General features: G+C 41.8%; 2 protein-coding genes across 8 annotated transcripts in view; one reads left to right on the plus strand and one right to left on the minus strand.

Annotated features, from left to right (window-relative positions):
- The window catches only part of MPPE1 (metallophosphoesterase 1), a 33,017-nt gene extending 25,592 nt beyond the window's left edge, over window positions 1-7,425 (plus strand). For 2 of the 4 annotated variants that reach the window (XM_065630170.1, XM_065630169.1), the window contains 6 exons: window positions 1,655-1,763; window positions 2,688-2,759; window positions 2,870-2,992; window positions 3,777-3,917; window positions 5,364-5,468; window positions 6,457-7,425. In XM_065630170.1, the coding sequence (XP_065486242.1) occupies window positions 1,655-1,763; window positions 2,688-2,759; window positions 2,870-2,992; window positions 3,777-3,917; window positions 5,364-5,468; window positions 6,457-6,660 (754 nt within the window). In that variant the 3' untranslated portion in view covers window positions 6,661-7,425. The other 2 variants (XM_065630171.1, XM_065630172.1) reach the window with 2 other exon arrangements.
- The window catches only part of GNAL (G protein subunit alpha L), a 191,604-nt gene continuing 179,506 nt past the window's right edge, over window positions 6,572-18,669 (minus strand). For all 4 annotated transcript variants that reach the window (XM_065630164.1, XM_065630166.1, XM_065630167.1 and 1 more), the window contains 6 exons: window positions 17,489-17,562; window positions 16,939-16,997; window positions 16,582-16,702; window positions 14,850-14,980; window positions 12,689-12,756; window positions 6,572-9,137 (listed from right to left, as the gene is read on the minus strand). In XM_065630164.1, coding sequence (XP_065486236.1) covers window positions 8,991-9,137; window positions 12,689-12,756; window positions 14,850-14,980; window positions 16,582-16,702; window positions 16,939-16,997; window positions 17,489-17,562 — 600 coding nt within the window. In that variant the 3' untranslated portion in view covers window positions 6,572-8,990. The remainder of the gene's footprint in view (window positions 9,138-12,688; window positions 12,757-14,849; window positions 14,981-16,581; window positions 16,703-16,938; window positions 16,998-17,488; window positions 17,563-18,669) is intronic.

Genomic DNA, 18,669 nt, shown 5'->3' on the forward strand with positions numbered 1-18,669 from the left:
TACAAGTTAAGAGTTTCATTAATTTTAATAACTCTTTTAGTCTGCAGAACTTAACTCTTGTTTGTGGAATTTGGGGATATAACAGTTGCTTGTCCACAGTTCTTCCACAGGGTGGGGTAATAACGCACGGGCTGGATTTGGCTCAGATGAGACCTTGTTACAGAGCTTGTGCTCAGAGTTGTGTGTCTGTGGCCGCCGTTCTCTGCCCTGTGCCCTTTTCGTACTTCTAGATACCCCGCAGGAATCTGGTGAGGGAAAGCAGCAGTGGGTTTGCAGAAAGGTGTTTGTCTTTAAACCTCAGGTATATGAAGGGAAGACCCGTTGCCACTCTGCGTTTGGCAGATTCTAATCTGTCTGCCTAATCTGCGATTAGAACCTGTCTGCCGTCAGGTTCTAATCGCTCACGTGAACTGTAAAATTCAAAACTTTAGAAGTTTATACTGATTGCTTTAATTAAGCAAACATTGAAAAAAACATTCTGGATGGATCTAGAAATGGTGTGTCTTTTTTTAGGAAGATCTATGAGCGTCATGAATGCTCAGTATAATGCTAATATTATGCAGATGCGGGGTCCTCTAGATATGTATTTCACCGCTTTTAAAAAATGGTTTTTAAGGAATATCTCCACATCCCCTTCAATAAAACAGCACAGCAGAATTCTTGCATCCAGTTGCAGATGGTATGTCTAGTCTCATATGCATTAACTGAAATGAGCTGCATTATTAATGAAACATTCCTGGATAAACTATTTTACAACAAAACCGTGGTATAAAAGCAGCTTAGTTTGATAAAAAAGGAATTACCTTTTTTTTTTTTTTTTTTTTTTTTGGTTTTGATCGGTAGGATTCATGTGGAGGCATTCAGGTCACTTATGTCCATAAAATATTGAACTGAACTGGGAATATATCTCTTCCTTGAGTCCTGAGGGAGTGACTGAGCAGGGATGAATCTTGTGGCACAAGTTCAAAGCTGATTTGAAACCTACACAGAAATCTTTCTCTATTGCAAATAAAATCCTGTGCTCTGTGTGAGAGACTGCAAGGTACAAAACTAAGTTTGTTCAGGGCAGCCAGGCAAATGCGGTGTGCTTTTGCTGTTTAGTTGATCGAATGTCTAAATTTATGTCTCTGAAATCTAAAATGTGTGTGGGGAGAGAAGCAAGTTCACCTTTCCCTGAGAATTCAGCTTAGTGGGCTTCTAACATTCCACTAGAATACTGCTTAAGTATCTGTTATAACACACAAAAAAATCTTGAAGTGTAAACATGAAGCACAGCACACAGCATAGTGTGCAACTGAATTAACAACTGCTTATAAAGCAGCATACCAGGTGGAGAAACAGCTACAGCAGGGGTGTCAAACTCATTTTCACCAGGGGCCACATCAGCCTCGCATTGCCTTGAAGGGCTGAATGTAATTCTGGGACTGTATAAATGTAGGAGTAGCTACTGGGCTACAGTATGGATACTCAAAAGTGGATTTATAGCATGTGATTTCAGAAGCTGTTACACTCTGCTGTTTTGTTAAGCCGTGTCCAACTTCGGAACAGTTGCATTTTTATAAAATGAAGTTTCTCCCACGCATGTGCATGAATAGCAGATGCTTTCCTGCCCTCCTCACTTCCCTTCTCTTTTCCTTTCCCTGCTCTGTTCCAGCTTTGTCCTGGTGAACAGCGTCGCCATGGAGGGCGATGGCTGCGCTCTCTGCCGTACCGCAGAGGCAAAGCTCGTAGCGCTTTCTCACAAACTGAATTGCTCCCAGCAGGTAAGAGTTTATTAAAGATGTGATTATAGCCGGCAACTTGGCTGCTGCAATGGGAATACTGATACTGCAGTAATAGCTGGGATATAACTAAGAGTCACCTGCAAAAAATCTGCTTCCAATTCATCTTGTTAGCAAATCTTTCTTCTCATTTGCATCTTACTATTTCTACTTTGCTATTAACAGCATTGCTCGGTGGTAATGGCGTTAACTTCCTTGTCAGTGCTGCCAACAGAGGGTGTCATTTCCTCCCTTCCAAGAAACAGCAGAAGTTCTGTAACCCTCCCTGTGACTTAAGATACATAATAATCCCTGCATTTATATTTCTGCATATTGTTCTGTTTTCTAGCCTTCAAGCTAGCCTATTCTTTTAGTTTTCCCATTCTGGTGGAGTTCTGTCTTGATAGTCTAGTAATGTTTTAATTGTAGTATTTTTTTCACCAAATCCAATTGCTTCTTGTCTTTCACTCCTCTTCTCTTTTTCATGGGCGGACCGGAGGCCGGGCAGGCAGCGTGGCTGACTGGGCTGGCGGTCAATCAGGAAACCAGCTCCTGGGGAAAAATTGCTGGAGTCTGACTGCTCTCGCTCTTGGGCTGCCCTAAATCTCTTCTGCCTTGTTAGCGCAGTGAGATTTGGCCGTCGCTTTCTGCATTCAGGAAGAGTGCAACCGTATTTACAGTGTGGACAGCAAGGGAGAATTAAAGCGTTTCCCCTTCCATCCGCAGTAGAGGCTCTTAAAAGTTTATACAGTGGACAGTATTTAAACTCTGTACTCTGAGCTGATACTGCTTTTCACAAAAAAAACCCACCCAAACCACAAACAAAAAACCCCAACCCCTGAAAACATGGCTATTGTTTACTTCCCTTCCCCACCCCTAAGGTACACATAGGTGAAGACAATATGTATGGATTGATTTTATTCACAGAAACCGAATCATTCCAACAAAAGGTGCAGCGATGTGGAAAAGCTTCCAGCCTCAGAACCCATCCTTTTACAGGTGTGTTGGGGGTGGGTGATGCAACACATTGACACGTTTTTAGTGTATTTATTACTGTTGCAGAATGGCTGGGTTGTTGTCAACTGACCTTTGCTTTGAATGTCTGCCAGCATTACCCTCTCTATCGGAGCAGCGATGCTGAATGCAGCGGAGAAGATTCTGCTCCTCCAGAGGAGAAGAACATCCCCTTTAAAGAGAATTATGATGTACTGTCTCAAGAAGCATCACGAAAGGTTTGATTGCTTAGGAAATTTGACTACTGGTGGCTGGGTGGGGGACATGAACAGAAAGATAGATATATATATATATAGATTAAAAAATGGTGGAAATGTTAGCTGAGACAAACAACACGGCTGCTCCCGCTTTAATGAGGCCTTTGAGAGGCCGCTCCTTAGAGCTGCTACCTCGAGGCTCATCTCTGTCCTGGCCTCAGTTCTGCTGGGATTCCCAGGTACTGTCTGCGAGTCCCAGAGGCTCTTGTCTGCTGCAGGGCTGCTAACTCCCGTATAGCATTTTGTACTTTCTGTACAGTGTAATTCTTGACAGACCCAGCAGAAAGCCACTACGTTCCAATGCTTGGAAAGCACTGCTTTTGCTGAATTAGTCATTACAAGAAAATATTCTCAGCAAACCTAATGGGCGGTATTTGTTTCCTTCTGCATAAATGTCTTCACTCAATATTGGCAGTACGAGGTTCTCCCTTAGACAAGGAAATAGCATTGCTTTACTAAACCCAAGGTTTTTCTCCTTGTCATGTCAACAACGTGCTATTGCCTTTGTTTTCTCATCTTTAGTGCCAAAAAAAAGTTCCAGTTTTTGGGATGAAGGACAAACAGGTATCAGTAATATTATAATATCAACGTGTTTTATTGGAAAACAGAGTTCCACAAAACACTTTGTGAGAATATTGGAATTCCCAGAATTTCTTTCTGTCAGAAGAAAAAAAAAAATGGTCTTAGGCTGCTTTTTTTTTTTGGTTATGACTCAAATTTTGTGCTTTACCATTTTGTATTCTAGCTGATGTGGTGGTTTCATCCCCGTTTGATTCTCAGTGGGCACACGCATAGTGCTTGTGAAGTGCTACACGCGGGGAAAATTCCAGAAATCAGCGTCCCGTCATTCAGTTGGAGGAATAGAAACAATCCTAGTTTCATCATGGTAAGTTTTAATTTTTTTTTTTTATTTTTGTCAGATAACTTTCATAAATAAATCAACATGGCAGTCAGCTATATTTTAAAACTGATTCTACCTGTAAAAACAAAAAAAAAAAAAAAAAAAAATTGCCTACCCACCCAACCCACTCAGTACACTGCATCCACTTTATAATAAAGTACATCTGTGGGAGCCACACGTTCTGTGTGGTACAAAGCAATGCTCTCAAAGATCTAATTAGTATCTGGGTACAAGCATCTACCATTTTCTTATAAAGAGGGTGCATTGTAAACTATTGACTTGTAAAAATAATCAGTATTGTGCACTGAACAGTAGAAAGAGTAGTTTGGCTTGGTTGATTTACCAACTATGAAAACAAGACCGTGTCCACCTCAAACTCTTTTGCACGGTGATCGTGGTTTTTTCGAACTTGTGCATTAACCGCTTCACACAGTGAAAACGTTTGTCACAGGCCAAACCGTCTGCCACCTTCTTTCCCATTCACATTTTATACAGTGTGTTGGTTATGCTCTCGCAGGCAGTTCCAGTGCTCAGTATATATCCTTAGAGGTAAATCAATTAGTTCCCCAGTTCAAAAATAAAACAGAACTCCTAGAAATTGGAGCAAGAAGCAAAACCTACAATCTGTTTACGGAGCAGTCTGTGACTTGGGGGGGCAAATCCTTCGTGTTATTTTTACTGCTGAGCTTAGGCTGCTTAATACACAGATAACCCCAAACTTTTAAATTAGTTTTATGCAACTGTTAACATTTTTTGTCGAAAGTGGTTCTGTTTATTCCATATTCCTGAGAGTAGCTGCCTTCAAAATACTACAAAAATGCTCTCTGCGCACACCAGACAGTGCATCTTCACTGCAAAACGAGAGGTTGGCTAATTAAAGTTGCATCATCTTCACTACCGGTTTAAGTCAGCCTCGGTCCCTTGTAACCTTTAATTTAAACTGCAAAGTCGAGCCCAAACCTAATGAAGGTCTTTGTTGTTGAAGTTCACGTTCGTAATTTGGTTTAGCCAACGCGGTTTTTGCAGCACATACTGGGTAGGAGGAGGGTCTGCGGGGAGGAAGGGGCACATTCCTAACACCTAACTTTAGCCTGGGAAGGCTCCTCCCTGGTGGATTTGCAGCAGCTAAAGTCAGGCTTCTCTTGAAGGCAGATCAGATGAGGAGCCCAGCTCTCTGCTCAGGCTAGGCGGAACAGAGGGAAGGGTTGGCCTCTGGGCTAACGCTGGCCTGGTGAATAGTCCAGTTAGTGCCCAGCACCGCAAGGTACGGACTCTTCAGCCCCCTGGAGAAGGCACTGGTACTGGGAAACTGGCCCCAACCCTCGCCACCCAACACAGAATTTAGAAGTTGGAGATCTGGCAGCTGCGGTGTTTACTCCTGATTCAGAACCCACTGCAACAGCAAAGTGAGAGTCTTCATTTCTTTTCCAGGGCAGCATAACACCAACCGACTTCTCCCTCCAAAAATGCTTCCTTCCGTATGAGAGCAGAGTCTTTACTACCTACTGGGCAGCAGGTGCTCTGCTTGTAATCCTGGTACTAGCTCATTTTCAGCTTCTCACTCCACCATTTTATTTTGCTCAGCGTTTAATCAGTAAGCATAAAGCAGTATGAAGAGCCAGACATCTGCATTCAGTCACTGAAATACCAAAGCTGAGAACAGTCAAACATCAGACTATATTCATGCCAGCAAATGACCTAATTTGATTGCTAGTCTGAAGGCAGGTTGCATTTACACATACCATAGAAGTCCTATACAGATGATATGACTACTACAGGATAAATAATTAACTGAAATGAACGTTTCATGCTGTACAAAAATACTGTATTCTACAATCAAATGAGTCCTTTTCCTGCTATAATTTTTGTATCAAATATGTATATTAAAAGTGTAACTGTACATTATGTAAATCCTATAGCCTCATCACTTCTCTGCACTAGTGTCTTACCCTGGTGGAGGCTCAGTCCTGCAAACTGGAAAGGTTTCTCTGTTTTATTGCTGCATGGCCCTTCTCATGTCATACTCTCTTCGTTAGGGTCAGGCAGAAACTACAAACAGCACTGAGAGATGCAGATTTCTGTAACCTTTTTAGGATGTCAGATGTAAGGGACTGTGGTTTGGGACAAGAAAGCTTCCAGTTCCTGACGGATTAAATTGTTAGCTGACTACACTTTGCAGTTATCGTCTACCAGACAACAACGGGAAGAAGCTTGTGGATCCAGTTTGCTGATATGCACTTGAAACCTGCTAAAAAAAATTAGGGTGACACCTCAAGCTGCTATTTTTAAAAAGGTGTGCTATGATGAGCTTAAAAAAAAAAAGAGGGCCCTGTTGCATCCCAGAGATCTGTGTGGCGAGGGGCCCTCCGGTTGCCGATCTTCTGCAAGAAGGAAGGTCAAATACAGCTGCAGTAACATTATCCTACGCCTTGGCCCTCAGGCTACGGACACACAGGGACAGGAACAGGAACACATGTTATTTTAGATGCTGGTAGGGCTGCCACGTTCTGTTCTCTTCTTGTAGAGTCACATTTTGAACTGCACGAGCTCCTCCGTGGGGAGGCCGAGTCGCCAGCCTGGACGGCAGCGCAGAGTACTTAAAAAATCTGAGCTCAGCCGTCTTGTCCTGCTGTGTGCCAGGGAAGAGGTGACAAACACACAGCTCCTCCTCACCTGCCCCAGCAAAACCAGAGGGGCTGTTTCACACCAGGACCAGTTTTCCTGCTGACATTCCTGCAGAGGCCGGGAGCTCCAACCTAAACTCCTGGGCGGGGGTTGTTTTCAAAGAAAAGACATCTCTTGGTATTCGCTCTACTACTTTCTTTGGCGTGGGAAGTGAGAGAATCTTTGTATTTGGGCATTTTGTTTAGCACTAGCTTATTCCACCCAGCATTTCACTTTCTGGGAAATGTCTGATAATTACATTGACCATACAGATACCGAAGTATTCGCATTTCTGAGAAGGGGAAATGGTCTTAGTATCTAAAATGGGATTCTTTATCATCAAATAGAAACAAGTTCTGAATTTGGCTGTAGCCTGAATTTAAAAATCTGAGAGACTGGGGTCTGTAACTAATAACAATGCTTACAGTAAAAAGTTATTAATCAAACCTGCAGATTTATATGCCAGTGTGGGCAATGTGTTAGCTCTTAGTATCTCCCTCAATTTAAAATGAAGTGGGGGAATGGTCCGAAGTGTGGTAAAACACTCTATAAAGTAATGTAGTCTAACACTTCTCTAGGTTTCTGTTATTGCAACTGTAATTTTAGACATTTGTACAGGTTATCTTGGACACAGGAAAAGTATATAGTCACAGACATAAAACACCTATGTATAAAATATAAAGCAGTGTTATAGTTACTAAAAAGGACATGCCTTATTGCTACAGCAATTCTTGCTTTTTATATATTGTACTGTACCACAACTTGTTTTGAGAATGTCATTTGCATAAATTATTCAAGTTTGAGAAATATTCACACATTTTGATTCTACAATATTTAAAATAAAACCATTTTCTAATGTGTCTCTTTATTAAAAGAGAAATAAAAATGTCATCTTGTAATTCTCTTAGGCCAGACACAAGGGTTTATACACCTTTTTTTTTTTTTTTCTTCTTTCTCGCTATTTACTTGCACAATGAAAGCCGCTGTTGGTACAAAGATTGAAGAGCTCTATATAATGGTGCTTTTACACATTCACAATTGGTCTGTGCAATTGTGAAGTTCTATGAATGACCAAAGAATTACCAAACATATTTTCTAAATATAAAGGAAAAAAAAAATCCTTGGTTCCCATTAAAACAACACCAGGTTGCAATTTGGACACTCGAATGAATTCCAATGTTTTAAAGCTGAGACTTCGAAAGAGAAAGGCATGTTTGCTGCAACATCCGGTGACTGTAATACCTTACTTGGAAAGGTAAGTGGTTAATTTGCATAATTTATAATTTTTATACTAAAGAGCATTTTTATATAAACCAGGAAAAAACCCCTAAACTCTACAGATAAAGTTCTTACCTCCAGTCACTGCTGCAGGTAAGGTTGACATCAAGCTGTACAGCGCAATCAAAAACATACTTACATCTTAGCTCATTTTACAGGTACAGCCATAATCAAGGCACAAAGATCTTCTACAAGTATTTTTCTTCAATAAAGTTGTACAAAATAATATTACATTTTACAGTCTGTACAATATAATAAACCAGCAGTAAAACAAAAAAAAATATATATATAGGGAGAGGACTGTTGTCCAAGAATGATCAGAACTAAAAGGATCATTTGTGGACAGCACAAATAACGTTAAGTGAGGGTGGTAAATTTTCTGCCCAGATGCAACAGGCTGAAAAGTAGCTGTAATTCAAATGCCTGAGGTGTGCAGAGACACTTGGCTCCAAAACCCCAGAAAAAAATTGCTTTGTCTTCACTGTTCCTCTCATTATCTACTCTACTTCCTGTGCCAGTAACGGCTTAAAAGAGGAGGTCACTTTATCAGTGGACCTGCAACTCAGAAATGCTAAAAACTGTGACAGAGTAATAAATATTGTGGTGCTGCTACATTGTGTGTCTACTTCCTCAACAGTATTTAATAACCTGATACAAAGTGCATTAATCTTTTTTTTTTCCTCACCCATCAAGTACTCTTCAATGTCATGATAAAAAGGAAACCCACACAGAGGGACAGGTATGACTTTAGTGTCATCCAGCTGACATACCAGTTGGAACTGACGTTTACCTGCTGGAAAAAAAAAAACTAGCAGGTCACGTTCAGTTAAAAAAACACAAAACCTAAGGGAACAGAGGTAGCCAAAGGGCTTAGTGGAATGACGAAGAAGTGGCATGTCAAAATAAAGCACAAAAATAGTCCCAAAAAGCATGAAGGAAGAAAAAAAAAACCAACCCAAACTCGCTTCAAATCAGCTTTAAGGTTAAATAATTAAAGTAAACCAAGTGAAGAGACTGACATTTCTATAGTATATTCCTCCACCCTGTGTGGGGTAGTATCAAGAGAAAGAGTAAGGAGCAAAGACTTTAAAACCACAGGTTCCACGGTGATCCCCCTCACAAGAGTTCGTACTGGCGGAGATGCATCCTTTGAATGATGTCCCGACAGTCGTTGAACACCCGGCGGATATTTTCTGTGTCCACTGCACACGTAAAGTGTGGGTAGCAGTAATGCCTGCCGTCCCCGCTCGCCGTGCTTATCCTCTGTGGAAACAGGGAGAAACACAGAAAGAGAAAGGGTCAGGCGCTGTGCTGCGGGAACTGTCACCTCTCAGGGACATACGGAGTACCAAGAAACATGGGAAAATTTGTACAGAGACGGTTAAAAATAAACAGAAAAAGAAGGAAGGTCTGTGGGCTGGTCCAACACTAATCACAAATTTGAAACAAAGATAAAGGAAAATACTATGGGGTCCATACATTACTACTTTGTCAGAGCCACTGACACCATGTGCACGAGTTACGACATTGTCTGCGCATCCCTGCGCCGCTGGCGGGTGCTGCTGACCGCACCGCAGCCTGCCACGCATCCCTCCCAGGGTAAGGGGTTTTTTTCTTCTTCTTCTTTTTTGGTGCCATCATGTGGCAAATTGTTGAACTCTTGTTTCAAGTCAGCAACACAAAACCAAAAACCTCCCAGTTGCGAAGGCGGCAGCGGCGGAGAACAGCAGCCAGCGGCTCTGCTGCGGGAAGCCGAGAGCCCCTCCAGTCTCCTCTGTGCAGCCATTCAGCCGGGCAAGGGCTTTGCTATCGTTACTGAGACCAGAACACGGTGGAATTATCACTAGAGTGGACGGGTTCCCACGGAACAATAAAATGTACACAAATCCTGTAAACATCAGGCCACGCAAGGCTACTGCACAACTTCTTAGGTTGCTAACTTAAGCTCCAGCATCACTTCACCCGTGGTTATCTTTAAAATTCCCCAAGATTTAAAAAAAATTATATATTAAAAAAAAAAATCTCAATTTTGTTCTGTATTATTGTAGGACCGATAAATATAAAACCATTCTACATCATTATCTTGAAGGATACATATATATATCTGGAACATCATGAAATCAGAAGGTCAGTTCTTGGGTAATAATTTTCATAAATCTTTTCCAAATTTTATTACAAATTATGGTGGCTAAACAACAAAATACAATGTTTTCTCTCCCTCTGGCCACACCATACATTTTTAATATAGTGAATTATTTTACATGTAGGACTTACCTGCAGGTACAGCTACACAAAACTATAGGCATTTAGAAGCCATGATTTATGTAATTAGATCAACAAGAAATTGCAGATTTTTGCAGATAATTTAGGTAACATTAGATATTCAACACTAATTAAACGGGGACATTCCACGTACATATTAAGAATTATTTTCTGCTTACTAAGCTACACTCAATGCCTAGTTCAGGGCTTATACGCTCATGAAAAACATTAATTTAATAATATATTCAATTGTTGAGTAAGTTGTTTGGACCATATTTGAAGCACAAACTACAAAAAGCAATAATGAGGAAAGAAAAAAAAGTTTTACGAATTACTGCAGTGGTGGCAAGATGCTGAAACTCAGTTAAAACATAGATTGTATTTGTCTACCTGCAAAATCTCCCAGAAGGGTTTGGGGAGATCTTTGTCATCTTGCAAAGTCTGGGGGAAATCAGACCCGTAGGAACCCAAGGGCTGAAAAGACAGTTCTGTGTATGGACATTCAAGATGATACTAATTTTAAAACAGTAAAAAAATATACAATAGCTGCTTTACTTTTTTTTTTTTTTCCTGCAGATCTGTTCTATAAAAGTGCTATAATGCCACCACTCAGATGCAGCAAGGAGAGACCACCCTACCGACCCACAGTTCAATCTTTTTCTTGTCTTTTGGTAAAAAAAAAGGTGTTCTTTCACTAAATGTTTGCTTGTTTATCACGCACTGGTTCCACTAATATCTACAGCGGTAAGCTGCCCACAATGTTGTGGTGACATCTAGTTCCATATGAAGCATACAAAAAAACGTATTTTCAAAATGTTAGGTTTTTGTTTGGTGTTTTGTTTTTGTTTTTTTTTTTCCCGGTCCCCTGACAGCACTATAGTTCTCTCGTTTTAAGATAAATACAGTATTTTCAACTCTACTCAAAAATCATTTTGAACAGTAGTGTGTTACTTAGCACCAGTACACAGAGGAATAAAAAAATATCCCTTGGGACAGCAATGAAAGAACATTTACTTTAACACAAGCGTGATTATTTAATACCAGCATCCCTGTACCGTGGGGATCAGGACGACAGCTTTCAGTGAGGAGCCAAAGGCACAATTTGGGGAAGCCTGGTCTGTGTGTTCGAACGGCAGCTCCTTTGCCTCCCAGATTCAGATGTTTTTAAAACCCAGGACGAACCAGAGGGGCTGTGCCACTGTTTTAAGAGGGGTCACTGATACACTGGGGATGTATTAAAACACAACGCCAGCAGCTGGAGAGCCCTGCGGACGAAACAGCAAAATGGGGCTGGGGAGCGACCTAAACAAGGAGCACATGGGCATGGCGCCTCCGTGGAGAGCCCGGGAGGAGAAAGGACATGCCTGAGTGGAAGGAAAGAGGATTTCCTACAAGATGCGTCCTGCCAGTTCTCACCCACCGCTCCCCACATTAAAAGCCAGTGGTGCCCAGCAGCCAGGCCTGCCAGCCCAGTCCCCAGCGGCCACAGGTCCCCCGCACTGGTCCTGAAATCAGGAGCTGATGTATTTTGACTTCCTAACACTTGTATGCTACCGTGTAGCAAGTTATTGGAAATGTGTTTGTATTTAACCTCCTCCTAAAATTCTTCGAATCACGTGCTTTAAGTTTGCCAGTACCAGTGCCTGCAGCCAGCCAGAGCTTCAAGGGGTGCAGTGCTGTGGTGGCGATTTTCACACACATCCACGCCTTATGCAGACCTGCTCCTGTGATAAAAATTGCCATAAAGCTTATAGATGAATAAAACTGGTTAAGGTGGTGAATGGAAATCCCTGAAGTGTGAACACAGTAAATTGCGTCTTTCTTCCTTGTTGCATCAGCAGCTGTAAATCCTGACAATACTCGTAAATGCGTAATGACTTTAAAATTCTTAATTGCAACCATTGAGTTTGTTCTCTCAAACACCTCCAGACAGTTTCTACCAGTAGGGCAAGATGCAGAGAGCACGGAGCTTTGGTTCTGGTCTCTGTTACTGCTCCGCACTTTGGAGGAAACCTTAATTACAAGAATAACTCCAACCAGACAAGGAAACTTTCTTACGATTCCTCAGTAGGCCCACGACTCCAGCCCTAGGGTGAGGCAAACCTCCTAATTGCCACAACAGAAATCTTACTTAAGGACAAAATCTGCTTTTTTGTTCATTCCCTCTTGACAGCTGACCACTGCCAAAGCCCTTGGAGGAATGAAGGATAAAAACAATGCACCTATTTGCTTAAACAGGGACCGGACTGATACACAAAACAAACGTTCAAGGCAACAACCAGTAGTATCTTACTGGTAGACAACCACAGAAAACACAGCTAATCAGCAATGGAAATAGTGCCTGGCATTGCCCCACTTTGCAGAGAGCACAAAAATGTGCACATGGTGGGGAAGGTTGTGCAAGATGGGTGGCTGAAAAGAATTAGGGAATTGTCAGATGTTCTCCTCTCCTTCTAGCTTTCTGCAAAAATTCATCAGTTTTCCCTAAATAAGATATGCCATCTGCCAGTATTTCCTATGATAGAATCACATAGAAGATCAAAGTTACTCACTAAAAACTCATCCCGGATGAAGAACTTGGCTCTTGTGACTTTTGGGTCTTCTCCTGCATCTGGTGTTGCTGTTCAATCAAAAATAAATGACATCAGAAAAATGAAAAGCAAACAATCACCCGCTTTTCATAACAAAAGGCTGAACAAGGAAGAAGTAGTTCTTTGATACAGCAATTAAAGTACTAAATATCCACAGGAGATTCCCAATAGGTAATTCTAAGATAGAAAGGTACTGTAAAGTCAGAAATAAACTTCCATGTCTTTAACATCATTTATGGACCTGAAAATTGCTGAAATCCTTGCAACAATGTCATTGGTCATACCATGAAGAGGCTAAATCACATTCACAAGTTTGTTCACATAGATATAAAACAAGTGGGAGTTACGGTTTAACTTTTATCAGAAAATACGACTAGAAAAAGCAGTAGAGCTGTTCAGTTTCTGCAGCACGACAGCACCTCTTGAATGACACTTCTGCAGGCAGGAATTAGCATTTTTAAATGGTTAGTCCAAGATTACACTTGAAAAAAAATGATGGCATCAAAAGGTCTTTATATATATATATATATATATATATATATATATAAATAAATAAATAAATAAATAAATAATTAATTATCAGGCCTCGAGTCAGCAGAATACTTAGATATACTGCCCATCAAGGGGCCTTAGATCAAATTCTTGTTGAGCAGGAGACACACTGGTCATTACTGTTCATCGGCAGACAAAGTGATCCCTATCTAGGCCATGTAACGACTATATTTACTGTAAGTGTAAAAAACTAATACAGTGAAGAGATAACCTATTGGTATCCTTTCAATGTGATTTCTCCTCATCTAACATACCAAATCAGAAGATTATAAACATTAATATGGAAAAGAGCAGAATTTATCAGAACATGGAAACATATTTTTTACTCTTATTTATGTCACTAGGGGTAAACATAGGGCAGAAGCACAATCAGCAGCATCTTGGAGTTCAGTGCTGCTGTCCTTAAATAATGTCAGCTGAAATTACAGAATAAATGAACAACTACAGTTTCAAAATAGAGAGCTGTTTCACGTGTGAGTATTCTGGATCACTCTGGATATCCGCTGTGAAATCCCACTGAGAAACACCAAAAGCTACTTTATTCTGACAACTGGCCTACTACAAAAAAAATGTTGAAAATTTACCCAAACTCGGCGTATCTGGTGTATGTTTGGGAGAGGGAAATCTGTTGATGGCGACCCAAGATTTCTTCTGAAAACCCTTAGCACTGTAAAACCACTGCCAGGCTAACTCAGGTTTTAGGACAGTTTATTTATCCCCTCCACTCGAAACTCAGCGTGGCACTCCTGAAATTCCAGATCCGAATGAAAGCTGAAAACAGCTTATTACCATCTTCACTTTTATAACCTTGGCTGCTGTTGATGGCCAGCGGAGAACAGAAGCCTTTTCTGACAGGTGGTTGCAAGCACCACGCCAGGGGCATCACTCGGGTATGGCAGAGGCGAGTGGTCAGAACGTGGAAGTTTTACCACTTTTGCTAGACACACACCTAAGACATTTGGAAGCCTTCTGCCTGGTATAAAACTGGCATAGTGCCAGAGTTTACTTATGCAACACTTTATTGCAGTGCAGGAATCATTGTGCTTCTTGAAATTATAAGAAGCTAAAGCCATGCTCCGTCGTCACAGCTCTCTTTGTACTTCATGTGGTTTTCCTCCACTCAAGCTCCCGTGCTGGTCTGCTGAGTTTCCCATCCGCGTTTGCAAAGGCTGAAGTTTACAGCGTTGGAGGACGCAGAACGGCTGCAAAATAAGTCTAACAAATCCCTAATGTGGGAGCATCGTGGGAGGCGCAGGCAGAAGCAGCTGGCAGGGGACAGATCTGCCCCAGCAGCTTTGCTTCCCTGGGACTGTTGGGTTGCTCCAAAGCAGGAGAAGGCAGGGGCTCTGCAGCCAGTCCCCCACAGTCCCCCCGCACCCCCACAGCAGCCAGAGTCCCTTCAGACCCTGCCCGCACTGGGACACCTCTGAGCTATGTGCTCCTCACCCGACCAACAGCTTGTGCTAAGGAATGATGTGTCATTGTGAATTTGTGTGTGCGCGATAGAGAGAAATAGAGAGAGGCACAGAGGTGCCAGCAGGTCCAGTCCCTGCGTGGTGAAAAACCTTACCATCCTCAGGTACAGTGTAATGCGCGTATTCAGGAAAGTAATCTTCGATTTTTGATTTCCCTGCCAAGACTTTTTCAGCCAGCATGTCCTGTTTATTCAAGAACAAAATGATAGAAATGGTCCGTAACCACCTGTCAAAAACAAACCAAATGTTTGTGTTATCTTTGACACGTTAATCAGGGAAAACGTATCACTTCAACAGAAAATTTACTGGCTAACCCTGCGTGGACAGAGAGTGAAGTAGTGTTGAACACGCTTCAACAGAAAAAAAAAAGATGATCTAAATTAGTTTTGACTGAGTTGCACCTGTGCTGGTGGGTATATTTACAGGATCTGTAAATACATTTATAAAAACTACAGTAGACATTTCTGAAGGGAGCAGTTTTTAAATATTGTTTTCTAAATTATCCTTTTGATATTGAGTTGGGAAAATGATGAGACTGTCTAAAAGTACCATAGTCCAAAACCAAAGATTACTGTCTACTTTAGCTTTGCTGAAGCAAGAGAAAAAGACTGGAAAGCTGCTTTCCCCTCAGACTGCTCTGTCTTAACTAATAGTTCATCCACACACATAGCTTATCTTTGAGGGTGGCCTGTATGACACTTGATGAATCAAAAGAAAATAACATCTCTTTTTCCCCAATTAGTACCTAGCTATCACTGAGATGATGTGCCTTTGGGGACTTGCACTTAACGTTTTTTCTCACTCTGCCTTCAATCACCTCAGAGCGTCCTGATAGGTATATGCTGGAAACTTCATTATTTTGTGTATTGTTTGTACTTATTCTCTATTAGGAACACACTCGGATTGCTATTTGGTTACACATCTACAATTTACATGCACTATGACAGAACTGCAATTTAATAGCAGTTACCATCTGAAATATCATCCCACAGGCAGAGAAACTGTGTGCTCTTGGAGACGGGTCTTATGAGAGCGGCTGCCCACGTGGGTATTGAGCGCAGCACCAGCCGGTGAATCGACTGCAATGCTGACAGCCGCTGCCTCTGCTGCTGCGTTCCAGGAGATTAAATGTAATTTGGAGGATGCTCTTGGCCAAGCAGCACTGTGACTCCAGGAAGGGGCCTCTCCTGCTTCCTTGGTGGCAGCTGGCATGAGGAGCTTGTCCTTCCCAAGTTGTCCCCATGTCCTGTGTCGTTTTGGCAGCAGCGGTGAAACGCCCTGTGCACCTGGGCCACAGTCCCTACCACCACCACCACTGTGGGGGCACCCTGTGACCTGGCCCTACCTGGACATTTTCTGAATCACAGAATCATAGAATAGTTTGGGTTGGAAGGGACATCTAGTCCAACCCCCTGCCATGAGCAGGGACATCTTCAACTAGATCAGGTTGCTCAGAGCCCCATCCAGCCTGGTTTTGGATGTCTCCAGGGATGGGGCATCTACCACCTCTCTGGGCAACCTGGACCAGTGTTTCACCACCCTCACTGTAAAAAATTTCTTCCTCACGTCTAAGCCTGAATCTCCCCTCTTTTCATTTAAAATATTACCCCTTGTCCTGTCATAACAGGCCCTGCTAAAAAGTCTGTCTCCATCTCTCTTATAGGTCCCTTTTAAGTACTTGGAAGGCTGCGATAAGGTCTCCCTGGAGCTTTCTCTTCTCCAGGCTGAACAAGCAACCTGAGCATTCCGTAAGGGGAGTCCTGTCTTGTAAGGAGTTGAACTGTAGCTAAATTGGGGAGGATGGGTGGGAAATGAGGCATGTCTTACCTATTATTCCAGATACTTTTGAAAAGGTCCAGGGATTCCCGTAGTCTATTTGTGTTATTGTCTTCCCTTATTACCATGTTGTAGCTGCTGCAAGCCACAACGAAGATTATAGCCGTGACATCTGGGCAGAACACACATAAGAGAGAAAAGAGAGAGCAAAGAACACCTCTGTTATCCCAGCACATACTCCTTGGGGTAATAGTGCCATTACTCCCCAAACTGCCAAAAATACCCAAAGAAAATATCTGTACCAATGGACTCCTGTATTAGTGACACACCATGTGTGAATATGAATACTAAGCTGCTCACACTTCAGAATATAAGTTCAAAATAAAAATGTGGAATGTTTTTACTTACCATTAAAGCATTGGATCCATTTTCTTCTCTCATCTCTCTGGCCACCTACATCAAACATGCTGTTAAAAAGCCATAGGATGTTATATCACTTATGTGCACTAGGAAAGTCACACGAAGCATGCAGCGTGAGGGTTCAGTTTAAAAATCTGACAGCCCCAAGGACAGCAGCAGTAAAATACCGCCCAAAGGAGAGAGAGATCTGCTGATGCTGTGCTGCGTGTCTGAGAGCCGCATGGCTCCACCTGCCAGGATGAGGCTACAGAACCCCTCAAATGAGAAATATACTCTTTTCCAGGGCAAATGTCTCAGTCGCAGACAACCCCACAGTAGAGCATCACTAATACACATAACTAATATCCGCTCTTTTTACAAAATATGAGGCAATTTTGTAGGATCTATGGAAAGAGAGCTAAAAAACCAAACCATACAAAAAACCCCACACCTAGCTCCCACCATAAACCTACTGTACCAAGGATACATGAGCACAGATGTCTGAACTTAGCTGTTAAAAATTCGTATGTTATTCATAAATTATTACTAATAGACTTACTGGAAATTTACTTTATCTACTTGAAATCTTGTTTCAAAAATCCCTGATGTCAACACTCTGCATCTTAATAGGTCCTGGAAATGAAAACACAGCAGCTGATTAGCAAGGTTTTTCCTTCTAACCGCATTTTGTTTTTAAAAGCATGGAATTTTATTTTCCATGAAAAGTCTTAAATGTTCCACTTAATTAAAGTTCAATGAGACTTGCTGGTAAGCCTATATTTGTCCATATTGACACAGTGGATATACATAAACATCATCTCTGTATGTGGCTTGTGCACACTTGAAAAGTAGGAGACCACATACATGTTCTCCTTAGTGCACACCAAAACCTATTATTGATGGTCATGTAATTTTGTATGTGATGTGGATGATGAATTCTGAAGTTACATAAAACTAAGAAAAACATGTTATTCGTGTTGTAAAGTCAAGTATTCAAATGTTAGAAAACTCCAGATTTACAGTTGCCCAGGCAACCTCAATTCTGCCCTCTTTTGTACTGAATGAGACAGGAATCCTATCGAAATAATAGCTTGCGACTGAGTAATTAAAGCTCTGTTACAGAGCACAGGGGAACAGAATTTAGGTTGTGCATAAATCTGGAACTTCTTTCTTATTTTTCAGCTAGTAATACTTTGCAACTTAAATAACAATCTTTTAATTAAAAAAAAATAATTTCCCAATTCTGAAAGGAAATAGGCAAAAGCCATTTATGATGCACACCTCAGGCAACTAGCCCACTGTGTGCCACCGTCATCACCAGCAGCATTTTTAACCTTGACTATCCAGCACTGCTGCTCGGGCAGCAGGTGCAGAACCAAACCGGAGGCCGGCAAAAGCTGCTGGCTGCCTGATGGGTATGAACCGCCCCTGCCCTGAGCAGGACCCACGGTCCAGCTTGGCTCTCCTGGCCACGCAGAGGCTGAGAGAGCGGAGGGGGAAGGAGGCAGGCAGCGGTGCAGAGCCTGAGCACAGCTCTCCTTATTCCCCTACCCTACCATCTATTGCTGAGAGTAGCTGGCAAATCTCAGCTGCTTTGAGAGCTGCATGAACTCAGCTGAAGGCCACTTATTTAATTATTTTAGTTATTTTACATGTTACTGTCATTTTCTGTCACCTGCTGACATTTGTTATTGGCCTCAGTCATTATTTTGAGATGGCGCAAAAAAACCTAGAGAAAGC

The sequence above is a fragment of the Caloenas nicobarica genome, chromosome 2 (assembly GCF_036013445.1).
Source record: "Caloenas nicobarica isolate bCalNic1 chromosome 2, bCalNic1.hap1, whole genome shotgun sequence".
In the NCBI taxonomy this organism is placed as follows: domain Eukaryota; kingdom Metazoa; phylum Chordata; class Aves; order Columbiformes; family Columbidae; genus Caloenas; species Caloenas nicobarica.